This window comes from Camponotus floridanus, unplaced genomic scaffold (genome assembly GCF_003227725.1).
Source record: "Camponotus floridanus strain SB8 unplaced genomic scaffold, Cflo_v7.5 scaffold65, whole genome shotgun sequence".
Taxonomy (NCBI): Eukaryota; Metazoa; Arthropoda; class Insecta; order Hymenoptera; family Formicidae; genus Camponotus; species Camponotus floridanus.
In genome coordinates, this window is record NW_020229825.1 from 795,085 (window position 1) to 808,742 (window position 13,658).

At 31.4% G+C, this 13,658-nt stretch overlaps 2 protein-coding genes across 3 annotated transcripts; both read left to right on the forward strand.

Moving 5' to 3' along the window:
* The first annotated feature begins 530 nt into the window (after window positions 1–530).
* Window positions 531–3,103, forward strand: LOC105250243 (general transcription factor IIF subunit 1). Of its 2 annotated transcripts, none has more exons than XM_020027234.2 (7): window positions 531–601; window positions 848–894; window positions 975–1,346; window positions 1,415–1,734; window positions 1,834–2,123; window positions 2,322–2,665; window positions 2,769–3,102. In XM_020027234.2, exons 3-7 carry the CDS (start codon window positions 1,000–1,002, stop codon window positions 2,980–2,982), a joined length of 1,515 nt encoding a protein of 504 aa, XP_019882793.1. In that variant the 5' UTR covers window positions 531–601; window positions 848–894; window positions 975–999; the 3' UTR covers window positions 2,983–3,102. The 2 variants fall into 2 exon arrangements, with proteins under 2 accessions (XP_019882793.1, XP_011254534.1); XM_011256232.3 differs by having other exon boundaries at window positions 535–705; window positions 2,769–3,103.
* A 347-nt stretch (window positions 3,104–3,450) lies between these two features.
* On the forward strand, window positions 3,451–13,658 carry LOC105250242 (alpha-aminoadipic semialdehyde synthase, mitochondrial). Its single transcript, XM_011256231.3, has 10 exons — window positions 3,451–3,742; window positions 5,327–5,809; window positions 7,789–8,014; window positions 8,836–9,163; window positions 9,643–10,003; window positions 10,117–10,439; window positions 10,788–11,037; window positions 12,397–12,660; window positions 12,769–13,150; window positions 13,508–13,658. The coding sequence occupies exons 1-10, from the start codon at window positions 3,659–3,661 to the stop codon at window positions 13,621–13,623; spliced, it is 2,817 nt and encodes a 938-aa protein (XP_011254533.1). The 5' UTR covers window positions 3,451–3,658; the 3' UTR covers window positions 13,624–13,658.

Consider the following 13,658-nt stretch of genomic DNA (forward strand, 5'->3'; position numbering starts at 1 on the left):
TTTATCATTATAATTATTATTATTTATAATATTAATATTTTAATTTAGACAAAATTTATTATAATTTATATAATATTTCTTATATATTATCTATATAAATAATCTATATATGTTATCTATATAAATAGTATTGATTATTTATTTATAATATGTATAAAATATATTTTATATCATTATAATTATTTATAATATTGATATTTTAATTTAGACAAAATTTATTATAATTTATATATTTCTTATATATTATCTATATAAATAATCTATATATATTATCTATATAAATAGTATTGATTATTTATTCATAATATATATATAAAATAATTATAAATAATTATAATATTTATTATTAATAAATATCATTTATATTCATAATAGAATTATTAAAATTTGAATATGAGCGGGAGTTGCATAAAAATGGCGGACCAATCATAACTCGCCTGATGGCCAGTCTTTTATTAGAGGGTCTCTACTTTATAGGTATGAGTTGCTATCTACCGTATATACTGTGCTTTAGGATTTTCAAATGCAGAAAACAACTAGGTGCAGTCTATGCCACGCTCTTCTGTATGGGATCTATTGAGGATTATTCGGCTATAAACCTGTGATTGATTTTATTTATAGAATACTTTAAATGATAAATACAAATTAAATTGTTCTTAAAATGTTCGAAAATTCTTAATCATGAATTCAAGCGCAGTGTCAAAGGTATAGATAGTAATTGCAAATTATATTATTATAACCTGACACGGAAAATGAAACATTATCTTAGAAGCAAAATGATATTTTTTATTTTTATTTTTTGATATTTTTTATAATAGTATTCTTTAAGATGTAATTTTCTTTTTAGCCTCCAGTTGTACCATCTGTGCAGGAATTCAGCATTAGAGTACCAAAGTTTGTATTTTTAATATTTATATTTTTCATTTAATATATATCACAAATTTTTAATTGAAAATAATTTATGAAACTAATAGAAACAGCAAGAAAAAACACAATGTCATGAGATTCAATGCGACGCTGAATGTAGATTTTTCAAAATGGACGCAAGTAAAAATGGAACGAGAAAATAACATGAAGGAGTACAAGGGTTTAGAAGAGGAAATGCCAAAATTTGGTGCTGGATCCGAATTTGGACGTGACGCTAGAGAGGAAGCCAGAAGAAAAAAATATGGCATTACCAGTAGAAAGTATAAGCCGGAAGATCAACCATGGATTCTGAAATCAGGAGGAAAGACTGGCAAGAAATTTAAAGGCATTCGAGAGGGAGGAGTCAGTGAAAATGCAGCGTACTACGTTTTTACTCATGCTGCTGATGGTGCAATAGAAGCCTTTCCTTTACACGAATGGTAGGTATCTTGTATTGTTAATTGTTTCATTGGTAATTATTGAAAAAACATGTAACTTTCACATACAGGTATAACTTTCAGCCAATTCAGAGATACAAGGCTCTCAGTGCTGAAGAGGCAGAGCAGGAATTCAGTCGTAGGAACAAACTAGTGAATTATTTCTCATTAATGTTACGTAAGAGATTGAGAAATGATGAGGATGGTGGTGATGACGAAGAATTAGTGGAAGGCGGTAAAGTTAAGAGGCCAAGTAAGAAAGAAAAGGAATTGAAAATATCAGAAATGGATGAGTGGATGGAGACCGATGATGATGAATCGGGCAGCAACGAAGATGAGAATAAAAAAGGATCTGAAGATGAGGATGATGCAAAGAAGATAAAAGGCAAAGGTAATAAATGAAATAATCATTGGTTATACATATTTATTTTTATATAAAAAAATTGTTATAGATAAGTATATGCAATATATAGTTCACCTAATATTTCAGGTCAAGTACAAAAGAAAAAGAAGAAGAAGAAAGATACTTCAGATAATGAAGCGTTTGAGGAAAGTGATGATGGCGATGAAGAGGGAAGGGAATGCGATTATATTTCTGATTCTTCTGATTCTGAATCAGAATTAGAAAAACAGAAAGAAATTAAGTCTGTTGCAGAGGAAGATGCATTAAGAAAATTACTTGCATCTGATGAAGATGAAGATGATGAAGAACAAACAGATAAGAAAGAAGGTGAAGAAGACAAGGATGAGGATGAAGAAGGAAAAGAGAAGGATGATAAAGTGAGGAGATCTGATTATTGTTATGACACTTATTGATAAACATTGCATCTGTTGCATATTATGTTTCCTACATATTTTTTAAATGATATAAATCAATCTATTTATCGTTCTATTTATCAATCTATTTATCGTTAAGTACAACTCTTAAATATTTTTATATAATTATATTTCTCTAATGCATTTTACCTTATATTTTAGGATAAGGACAAAGTCGGTAAAGAAACGGATAAGAAGAAAGATAAAAAGAAGAAGAAAAAAGCCAAGAAGAAAGATCAAAAGTCAGCTTCTGGCAAGGATTCCTCTAGCGATTTTTCTAGCGACTCGGAATCAAATTCTGATACAACGTTGAAAGATAATAAAGATAACAAAAAGCCTAATAGCGCTCATAGTTCGAGATCGGCGACGCCAACACCTGCAGCATCCGGGATGTCCGATTCTTTTAAGAGAAAACGGTCTGGATCTCCAGACTTATCGCAAGCGAAAAAATTAAAGTTGGACAACTTCAATCTAGTTCCAGTAACATCCTACATACCAGGAGCAAAGTATGTTTTTGTCCTTGCATCAAACAATAATAAATTTTTTAATATTTAAAAAAATATTAAAAAATTTTTTATTGTTTAATGCGCATTTTTTTGTACTTTTTAGCGAATCGGGAATTACGGAGGATGCGGTGAGACGGTACTTAATGCGCAAACCAATGACGACGACCGAATTGCTGCAGAAATTCAAATCCAAGAAAACCGGTCTTACATCCGAGCAGCTTGTTAACATTATGACTCAGATACTTAAGAAAATTAATCCCACTAAGCAGACTATCAAGAATAAAATGTATTTATCAATCAAAGCACAGTCCAATTAACTCTAGTTTTTCAATTATCATTTTTACGATTTTTTGATATGTTCATGATTATGTGCTGTATAATACTATTATACTATATAATACTATACGTTACTTAATATGTTCATGATTATGTGCTGTATAATATTTAATTAATATTTAATTATAATAATTTCTGTATTAAAAGTTTTGCAGAAAACTGTACCGAAGCATCTTGACTCCAAACTCATGACCTTTTCAATTATACCGATTATTGGACTATCGGAATAACTGTGTTGATGACTTATAATCCCTTCTCTGCAATTGTTTATTAATATGCACGCGTCCGCTCATTCTGTTTATCGCGTCCAAGAGGAAAAACTTTCGGGATATTCTCAATAAATTTTTTTTAATCAACCAATATGATGCCAATATGAGGCCAATATGATGATCAAAGGTTCACACTGATGATAACGCCAGTGTAGTTCTTCGAGTTTATCGAATATTTTGTAATACTTTCTGATACGACATATAATGTATACAAACACTGATATAATAGTACCATAACAGATTCGGGGCAAGACACATCGAAGACACAAGTAAGATTCCTTAAGAAGAACTACATTATTTCAATCGACGCAGTCATCGCAAATCGTGAATTTTTTGTCAACAACGCTGATCTTCACACTGTCATTAAATCGATATCGATAAAAGTGTGATGCGGATGTTAGGATTGATCGAATCACGTCATCTGCTGACTATTGCAACTCGTGCCGATACCTGTAATGTCAGGTACATAAGTGTAAGCATCTTAAGTAATGAATCTCATGTGATGTAATTTTGCTTAAGGATGTATTGGAGATATATTGCAATCCATGAGATCGCCGTGAATTTTTAATTTAACATTCTTAATAACATTCTAAATCGTCATGAATTATTTCAAATTTTTTTACTTGCTTCTTTAAAAGTTATTAATTTTTGAATTTTGCGATTTTAACACAGGATCTTATGTTCAAGAGAGACAGGTAATAAATTATTTACAAACTAGAAAAAAACAATGATAAAAATTTCATTTTGTAATATTATATTCTTCATACATGTAAAAATGTTCCCACAAAGTTTTAAAACGATTTATTTACTCGTTTTGAAATTATTATTAAAAAATAATTGTGATTATCGGTTTGACCCAATATTGATGATAAAACGTGGCAACATTTTCTTGGAAATTAAGACCTATTTATATTAAAAAATACTTTGAAGTATGATTTCGTGATTTTTAAAAAATTTTAGATCAATTAGAATTCGTATTCTGCCCAACTTTAATTTTTTAGTACTTTGGATTAACTTTTAAGACAGATGGTCCGTCCAATACGTCCTTAAATGCTTGCGCCGACGTCCAATCTTACTAAGTTTTGTGAAAATAATAGATGAACGAATTCATTCCAAGGACAGATTTTTTTGTCTTTAAAATTAGGCGCTGTGAATTAAAAGGTTTTTTAATTTTTCTTTTCGCCCCATCAAATAATCAATTATACAAGATATTTTTAATAATTAGATACTTGGCTGAAATAAAAAAAATCAAAAAGAAAATGACGTAAGAGCCAACACACGGTAGTTGGAGCGCAAAGAAGCCCCAGGTAGAACATTAAACTCATAATGACATCATTATGACGTCATCATGATTTTATTTATCACTTAAAAGTTACCTAAACAAAAATGAGTTAAAGATGACAAAAAGAATAAATTTTTAAGTTCAATAATCGCATTATATAATTTTAAAAAGTTTATGTTGCTTAAATATAATTAAAATATACATGAATAATTAAATAAACAAGTAATTGTGTAATATATATAAAAAATTATATTAATAAGTCACCAAAATATTGCTAAAAATATATCAAATGAGATTATTATAATTTTTCTAAAATGACTTTTAAGTGACGTTATAATAATATCACCTAAAAGTCATTTTAGAAAAATCATAATTTAGTTATATTAATAATTATTTATTATTTATTAGTAATAATTTAGTTATAAGTTTCATGTTTTACCTGGGGCAACAACACTTCTTTCTTTTTTCAATATTAGTTTATTAAAAACATTATATAACAAAAAGCGCTTTTTGTTATTATAATATGTTTATTAAATTTTGTATTTAGAATAATAATAAATTTTGTTATTATAATATGTTTTTAATAAACTAATATTGAAAAAAGAAAGAAGCGTTGTTGCTTCTTTGCGCTCCAACTATCGCGCGTTGACTCTTACGCCATTTTCTTTTTGATTTTTAGATGATACTTTGTTAAGAAATACAGAAGATGAATCTCTTTGAGTAAGCATCGCGCATTATTTTCAAGCATTCTTCAACATTCAATTTTTTTTTCAGAATCTTAAGGGCAAGATAATAGCCATAAGACGAGAGGACCAATCAGTATGGGAGAGAAGAGCACCATTAGCCCCGGCGAACGTTCGCCACCTCGTCAGGTCGGGCGTGAAGGTGATCGTGCAGCCCAGCAACCGACGAGCGTATCCTGCCCAAGCGTACCAAGCGGCAGGTGCCCTGCTTCAGGAGGACATCAGCTCGGCCTCGGTCATCTTCGGCGTCAAACAGGTACCTGTGGACCAGTTGATCCCCAACAAGACGTACTGCTTCTTCTCGCACACCATCAAGGCGCAAGAGAGTAATATGCCCCTCCTGGACGCGATCCTGGAGAAGAACATACGTTTCCTGGATTACGAGAAGCTTACCGACGCCGATGGTCAGCGAGTAGTCGCCTTTGGCAAATACGCCGGGGTGGCTGGTATGGTGAATATATTGCACGGCTTGGGCTTGAGATTGCTAGCCTTGGGTCATCACACCCCATTTATGGTACGTGTAGTTCGGAAACATCGAAAAATCTTTCTATTGTTTAGGATATCTTTCTGTTACTTAAAATATTGATCATGATTGATGATCATATTCTAAAAAATTGTAATATTTTTTGTCTTATTGCATTTGATATTTATGGATATTGAATATTTATAATTGATATTTATGGATATGAATATTTATAATTGATATACAGGGTGCTTCAGACCACCCGTACCACCCGTATCATCCGTACCACCCATTTAAAAACTAGAGAAGTGGTTATTTCAAAAAAGTAAAAACATTTTCTTTATAAAAATTGGGTGCGCTCTATCGAATGGTGATTTTTTCAACTTCTGGTTCCGGCCGGAAATAGGCGATTCAGACCGGAAATGCATTTTTTTAAATGGAACCCCCTATTTTTCATTGCATATTCTTGTAGCTTACCTCGAGAGCTTTCCAAAACACTGTAACAAATTATTTTTCCATGAAGTACTTTTCGAGTTATGAGGCTTGAAATCATTTCTTAATTTTACATAAACCATAAAATATCTTGTAAAATATTCATTTTTCGATTATCTTACCTTAATACTTTTATATACAAAATAATGAGAGGAATTAATTGGTGTAAAGAAAACATAGAGTTGTTTTTAAGAAAAAATATGGAATTGTTAATTGCAAATTACATATTTGTTCTTAGAAACAACTATGTGTTTTCTTTACATCAATTGATTCCTCTCATTATTTTATACATAAAAGTATTAAGGTAAGATAATCGAAAAATGAATATTTTACAAGATATTTTATGGTTTATGTAAAATTAAAAAATGATTTCAAGCCTCATAACTCGAAGAGCACTTCATGGAAAAATAATTTATTATAGTGTTTTGAAAAGCTCTCGAGATAAGCTACAAGAATATGCAATGAAAAATAGGAGGTTCCATTTAAAAAAATGCACTTCCGGTCTGAATCGCCTATTTCCGACCGGAACCAGAAGTTGAAAATATCACCATTTGATAGAACGCACCTGATTTATAATGAAAATGTTTTTACTTTTTTGAAATAACCACTTCTCTAGTTTTTAAATGGTACTGGTGGTCTGAACACTCTGTATTTATAATTTGATGAATATTTTATTCCTTTTCATACATTTTTTTCGAGTAATGAGCTTTAGTCAAGAATTAGAGCTTTAGTACAAGAATTTTTAGAATTAATTCATTTCTACACGGTAAAAAACATTTTGTATTTCTGTTAAAATTTTCTCGTGTAAAAATTTTTGTGTTAAATTTTTAACATACTTCTATGTTAATGTAACATATTATTGTTGGATTATTTTGACATTTCTGTGTTGAGTTAGTATTCACCGTTTTCTAAGAGTTAAAACAACACAATTAATATGTAAATGCAATTTTGATAGAATTTTTGATGAAATGGAATTTTTGATGAAATATGTTACATGTTAAAATTAACAGATAAATTGTGTTATTTTTCTCTCTATAACAGTTTGCATATGTTAAATCGACATATCTCTTATGTTATTTATCGTAAAAATGTAAAAATAACATTTTCTTTTAATTAAATTTAACATTATAAATATATTAGTTTAATAAATTTTATTTCCAGATAAAGTTTAAGTGTTACACTTTTGTGTTAATTTTTAAACATATTATTTGTGTTATTTATTTACATACTTGCCTTCTGTTAAATTAACATTAAAATTAGAGTGGATAAATTGAGACATGTGAAATATGTTAAATTTAACGCAAAATTTTTTACTGTGTACAAAATTGTTGAATAATGCAGTCTGTATAAATTTTTTCATGACATAGAATGATATTAAGATACATATTATCTAATTGATAAAGGTTTATTTTTTCTTTGAAAAAAAACTATCTTTAATCCAAACATGATAAGAGTATTAGATCCACGAGAGTTTGATGAGATTATTAATTCATAGTATGCTAATGGATTAAATCACAATTATAATCGTTTATGATTAGCATATTGGACCGGCACACAACTACCGGGACTCGGCGATGGCTCGCCAAGCGATCCGCGGCGCCGGATATGAGATTGCTCTGGGTGCCATGCCCAAGTCAATTGGCCCGTTGACCTTTGTTTTCACAGGCAGTGGTAACGTCAGCCAAGGAGGCCAGGAGGTCTTCCAAGAGCTGCCTCACGAATACGTGCCGCCCGAAATGCTGCGGAAAGTCGCCGAGCATGGTGGTACATATCGCTTTAGCAATCTTGCAATCATTACTAACTAGATTTCGAGTCAAAACCTCAAGAGAAGTCTCTTTTCTTGCTTCTTCAAGATTGACACGCGATTTTTAAAGCTCGTTTTTTCAATTGCAAAATGTTACAAGAGTTTTTTTAATTAATAATCCATGTATTGCGCTTGAAACATACAGGGTGTCCCATTTTAAATAATACACTCAAATATCTCCGAAACGGTGCGTTAAATAAAAGAATGTTTCAAACGAAAGTTATATGGTTTGAAGGGGGTTATAAGATGGTGGTAGTGATTTGACCTTGGAGAATCGTTTGAAGATCACATGAAGGTCCTTGTCAATTTCTTAAATGAAACTCCCTATTTTTTATTGCATATTCGTGTAGCTTATCTCGAGGGCTTTCCAAAACACTATAATAAAGTATTTCTTCATTGAGTATTTTTCAAGTTATGAGGCTTGAAATAATTTCTTAATTTTACATAAATCATAAAATATCTCGTAAAATATTCATTTTTCGATCCATCATCTGATGGTCCCCTTCAAGCTATACAACTTTTGTTTGAAACATTTTTTTATTTAACTCACCGTTTCGAAGATATTTGATCGTATTATTTAAAATAGAACACCTTGATAATTATATGATTACTCATAGCTCTATAATAGATATCTCTTTTAATTTCTTTATCATTAGATCTCTTCAAGTCTCGGCAAACAAAAACTGTCCGTGCAAGACTCATGGAATTTGCCTCGAAAATTATCTCATGCATAACAAATATTATCTTCTTATCTATTTATCCTACAAATCGTTTCACATAGATACGACAAAGATATACGGCTGCGAGGTACGACGTAGACATCACTTGGAGAGGAAGGAGGACGGCGGTTTCGATCCCGAAGAGTACGATCAACATCCGGAATTATATCTCTCCACCTTTAGCAAGAAGATAGCACCGTACGCGTCGGTCATCATCAATGGAATATACTGGGCCGTGGATTCACCAAAATTGTTGACAATACCGGACGCAAAGTATCTGCTCAGACCTGCTCATACACCATGGTTGCCGACAAGCGTCGGTGCACCTGCCTTGCCGCACAGGATGCTCGCTATTTGCGACATATCCGCGGATCCTGGCGGCAGCATCGAGTATGTCAGTTTACCTGCGATTTTGAAAAAATATTACAGATTTCTGAAAATTTTGTAAAAGTATACAACAATATTTTATCGTTGAAATTAATAATTACATAATAATATAATAATGTTGTAATTTATAGTTATATTGTATAAATGTAATTAGGCTATATTTTATTGCATGCTTAAAATTAAAAAAAAATTTCAATTATATACACACACACACATATATTTGAATTCATTTGAACTATAATATCTCCGCTGATGGCTAATTAATTATAATTTATATACCTTTATATATTATTAACTTATATACTAATTTTATATATTAATTTATATATATATATATATATATATAAATTAATATAATTAATTATAATATTAATATATATAAAGCAATATACATATATTAATTTTATATATTAATTTATATTTTATATATTAATTTATATTAATTTATATTTTATTTATATTAATTTATATTCTTTCCCAAGGTTCATGAACGAGTGCACGACAATTGATACGCCATTTTGTCTATACGATGCTGATCACAATAAGGATATGAAGTCCTTCAAAGGTCCCGGCGTGCTCGTCTGCTCGATCGACAATATGCCTACGCAACTGCCGAAAGAATCGACGGATTTTTTCGGTAATCTCTTGTATCCGTACGCTTTGGACATCATACGATCGGATGCGAAGAAGCCACTGGAAGAACATAATTTCACTCCAGCGGTGCATGCAGCCATCATGGCGTCCAACGGGAAACTGACGCCCAATTTCCAATATATCCAAGAACTTAGACAGCTAAATCAGCGCAGCAAGCACAAAGATAATAGAGAGCTACAAAGGAATACGGTATATAAGATATACATTCTCCTTATCATTTATTATAATATCTTTCCAATTAAAAAGATCGGACGCCTCTATTTCTGAAATTAACCGATATGTGATGAACAATTTTGCAATAGGTAGTCGTTCTCGGCGCAGGATACGTCTCTGCGCCTTTGGTCGAATATCTGCACAGGGACACGAATGTAAGACTGGTGGTGGCGTCGCAATTGAAGGACGAGGCCGATGTGCTGGCCAATCGATTTCCAGGAGTGGAGCCGGTCTTTCTGAATGTGCTAGATCGACCAGATACCTTACATGACGTGCTGAAGTCGGCGAACGTGGTCGTCTCCCTGTTACCCTATTCGTTGCATCATGTCATCGCTAAAGCTTGCATCGAGACCAAGACTCATTTGGTAACAGCCAGCTATATGAATGATAACGTCAAAGCGCTACATGAAGAGTAAGTAAACAAGATTAAGTAAATAAGATTTTCCGTAAACAAGATTACGTGTCGCAATATCTGATAACCATACGTTTAATGTAAATTTTATAACATGCGTAATAATGAATATTTTTTAATAAAATATTTGGAATTTTACAGCCAATGATGAATAGACTTCTAGCTATTTTTGTACCTTATAATTCGCGAAAAATAATTTAATCTTTTATTTTCTTACTAGAAATAATTTAATCTTTAAATATAATTTAATTTTTAAATAATTTAATCTTTTATTTTCTTACTAGAAATAATTTAATCTTTAAATATAATTTAATTTTTAAATAATTTAATCTTTTATTTTCTTACTAGAGCTCAACAAGCTGATGTCACTGTGCTGAATGAAATCGGATTGGATCCGGGCATCGATCATCTATTGGCGATCGAGTGTTTCGACGACGTGAGACAAGCAGGTGGTAAAATAGAGTCCTTCGTCTCGTGGTGCGGAGGTTTGCCCGCACCCGAATGCTCCTATAATCCTTTGAGATATAAATTCAGTTGGTCTCCACGAGGTGCATTGCTGAATACCTTGGCACCGGCAAAATATCTTCATGCAGGCCAGGTGATAACTCTTTGCAAAATGTTTTATGATCATTTTAGTATCTCTGAAAAAAGATAATTTATCGTAATTATTTTTCGAACAAAATTCATGAGAAAGATCTAAAAAAAATATATTAATACACAGAAAAAAAATAAATATCAAATCAAAACTTATATATTTAAACTAACGCGTTCATTGTTTCATGTATATGCAACAATTTGTAATCTTCTTAGAAGAATTTAATAATTTTAAATTTCAACAATATTATAGTCTTATTTTAATATTGTAATTGTCACCTCAAAAATATATAATTATTTGATTCTACTTTAAGAAAATTATAATCTTTGATTTAAAAATGTTATTTTCTATCTAACATTGTTTCTCTTCTATTCAAGAAAATTAAATCTTAAATCATAAGAATATATTTTTCTTGATTGAACTATATAAAATGACTTCATTCAAGTAAGCAATTATTCGAGCGATTATATTTCTCTTTAATTAACGCAATATAATCTCATTTTAAGATTTTCATATAAAATTAAATAAAATTAATTAAAATTAAATATATTTTCAAAACAAGAACTCTCTAAAAGTGAATCAGTGTATTATTACTGAAAAACGGTAAATAGTCACTGATTACAGCAGTTATAAGTACAGCACTGTAAATCAGTGATATTTTATTGAAAGAATCAGTTAATAATTTTGACTGTTTCAATCAGTAATATTTCTCAATATCAGTAATATTTCTTTCGTTATTATCGGTAATATTAAACTATAATTCATCTCTCTATCTATTTCATATAAAATTAAAAATTTTATTTATATTCACTAAATATTTATTACATTAAAAATTTTATTTTATTTATATTACATGCATATTGAACTTGTTATTTTAAATAGATAACGAACGAATAATTTTCATTAAGTCGCCAGACATTTATTTGTCCGACTTATAAAGATCGATTTAATATCTGAAGCCTCTCTATGAGATTGTATCAGAAATTAAATCGAAGTAATACTTCTAATTTTAATTGTCGCTCTTTGCAAACTTTATATAATTCCTATAATTAAAATTAAATACGAGAGAGATAGTGATCGTAGCGGTAAATGAACGAACTAGCGATTACTGGTTTTACAGTGAAATTTACTGATTTTATAGTGAATTTTACTTTAACTGACCATAATCAGTGAGATATAAGATAAAATAACAAAAAAATAATCGTTTTCACTGAAAATCAGTAAAATCACTCACTGATCCCCAAAACAACTCACTGATTCCCAGAAATCTTATTTTACTGTTTAAATTAGTGATATTTTCTGATTCACTTTTAGAGAGAATGTCCTTTTTTCTGTGTATTCATATTAATATTTCTTCTTTAGGAAGTGGAGATCGCCGGGGGTGGCGATCTGATGTCCGCTGTACAGGAACTAGACTTTCTCCCTGGCTTCGCCCTGGAAGGTTTCCCCAATCGTGATAGCATCGTGTACAGGGATTACTACGGTTTGCAGAACGCGGATACCGTGCTGCGAGGAACGCTCAGATTCAAGGGCTTCTCGGATACCGTGTTGGGTCTGCAATTGCTCGGCCTGATCGATCCCAATCCAGATCCAATCTTGCATCCGAACGGACCGGACATCACCTGGGTGCGTGCTTCCAATAGCCTGCGTATACGCAGGACGTATCGAAAAGTATCTCTCTTCCAGCAACGAAGAGTAATTCTCTTTTCCAATCGCCGTCATTTCAATTTCCAGCGAATGTTGGTGTGCAACCTGCTTGGTCTAGCGAACAACAATATCTTCTATGAGAATCTGAAGCAGAAATTGGCAGAAAGGGTGAATTCGTGGGAACGTGTCAAGGCCATCGAGGATCTCGGTCTTCTTCAGGAGGACTTGGTCTTGAAACTAAACACTCCTCTCGATACGCTTACGCATTATTTGTCGAAGAAACTCTATTACGAGAAAAACGAACGCGATTTAGTGATATTAAGACATGATATAGGTATACTTTGGCCGGACAGCAGAAGAGAAGCCAGAGGCATCAACTTGGTGCTTTATGGAGACATTGCCGGACACTCTGCAATGGCGCGTACCGTCGGGTATCCCACGGCCATCGCTGTCAAAATGATCCTGGATGGTTCGTAGTCTATCTTTTTAAGATTGTTTAATTTCTCAACTAATAAGAGCTGCTGTTAATCAACTATATTTTTTCTTGCACAAGATAATGATCGAATTGCGATTCTTTGTCAACAAAAAAAAAATATATATATATAAATATCTTCCATCGTATAATCAATAGAATAAGTTTATCTTATAAAAAGTAATTTAAAAAATTTCTTTTTATTAATATAAATTATAATCGCAATCTTTGGAAAAGGATTTTTATTTGATTGATTTAGATATTAATTTAATTCAAAATGTTTAGCGTATTATAATCGAATATTTATCTCTGCAAAATTGTACATTAATATCTGTAAAATCTAATTTTGTTCAGGTGAAATTCAGCAGCGTGGAATGGTGCTACCTTTTACGCCGGATATATATCGACCTATTCTTAATCGGTTGAAAGCTGAAGGCGTAGAATCCTTCGAGTCTTCCAAGTGGTTGTGATTCATTCACAATAAACTGCCATAATTTTCTAACAA

Bases quoted from the DNA above. Each gene is read 5' to 3' on its own strand.
- LOC105250243 (XM_011256232.3), top strand. From the start codon at position 682: ATGAATTCAAGCGCAGTGTCAAAG. The intron at 1,735-1,833 runs GTAATAAATGAA...CTAATATTTCAG, and splicing joins AAAGAAGATAAAAGGCAAAG to GTCAAGTACAAAAGAAAAAG. The intron at 2,666-2,768 runs GTATGTTTTTGT...TGTACTTTTTAG, and splicing joins TCCTACATACCAGGAGCAAA to CGAATCGGGAATTACGGAGG.
- LOC105250242 (XM_011256231.3), top strand. From the start codon at position 3,659: ATGCGGATGTTAGGATTGATCGAATCACGTCATCTGCTGACTATTGCA. The intron at 9,164-9,642 runs GTATGTCAGTTT...TTCTTTCCCAAG, and splicing joins GATCCTGGCGGCAGCATCGA to GTTCATGAACGAGTGCACGA. The intron at 11,038-12,396 runs GTGATAACTCTT...TTTCTTCTTTAG, and splicing joins AATATCTTCATGCAGGCCAG to GAAGTGGAGATCGCCGGGGG.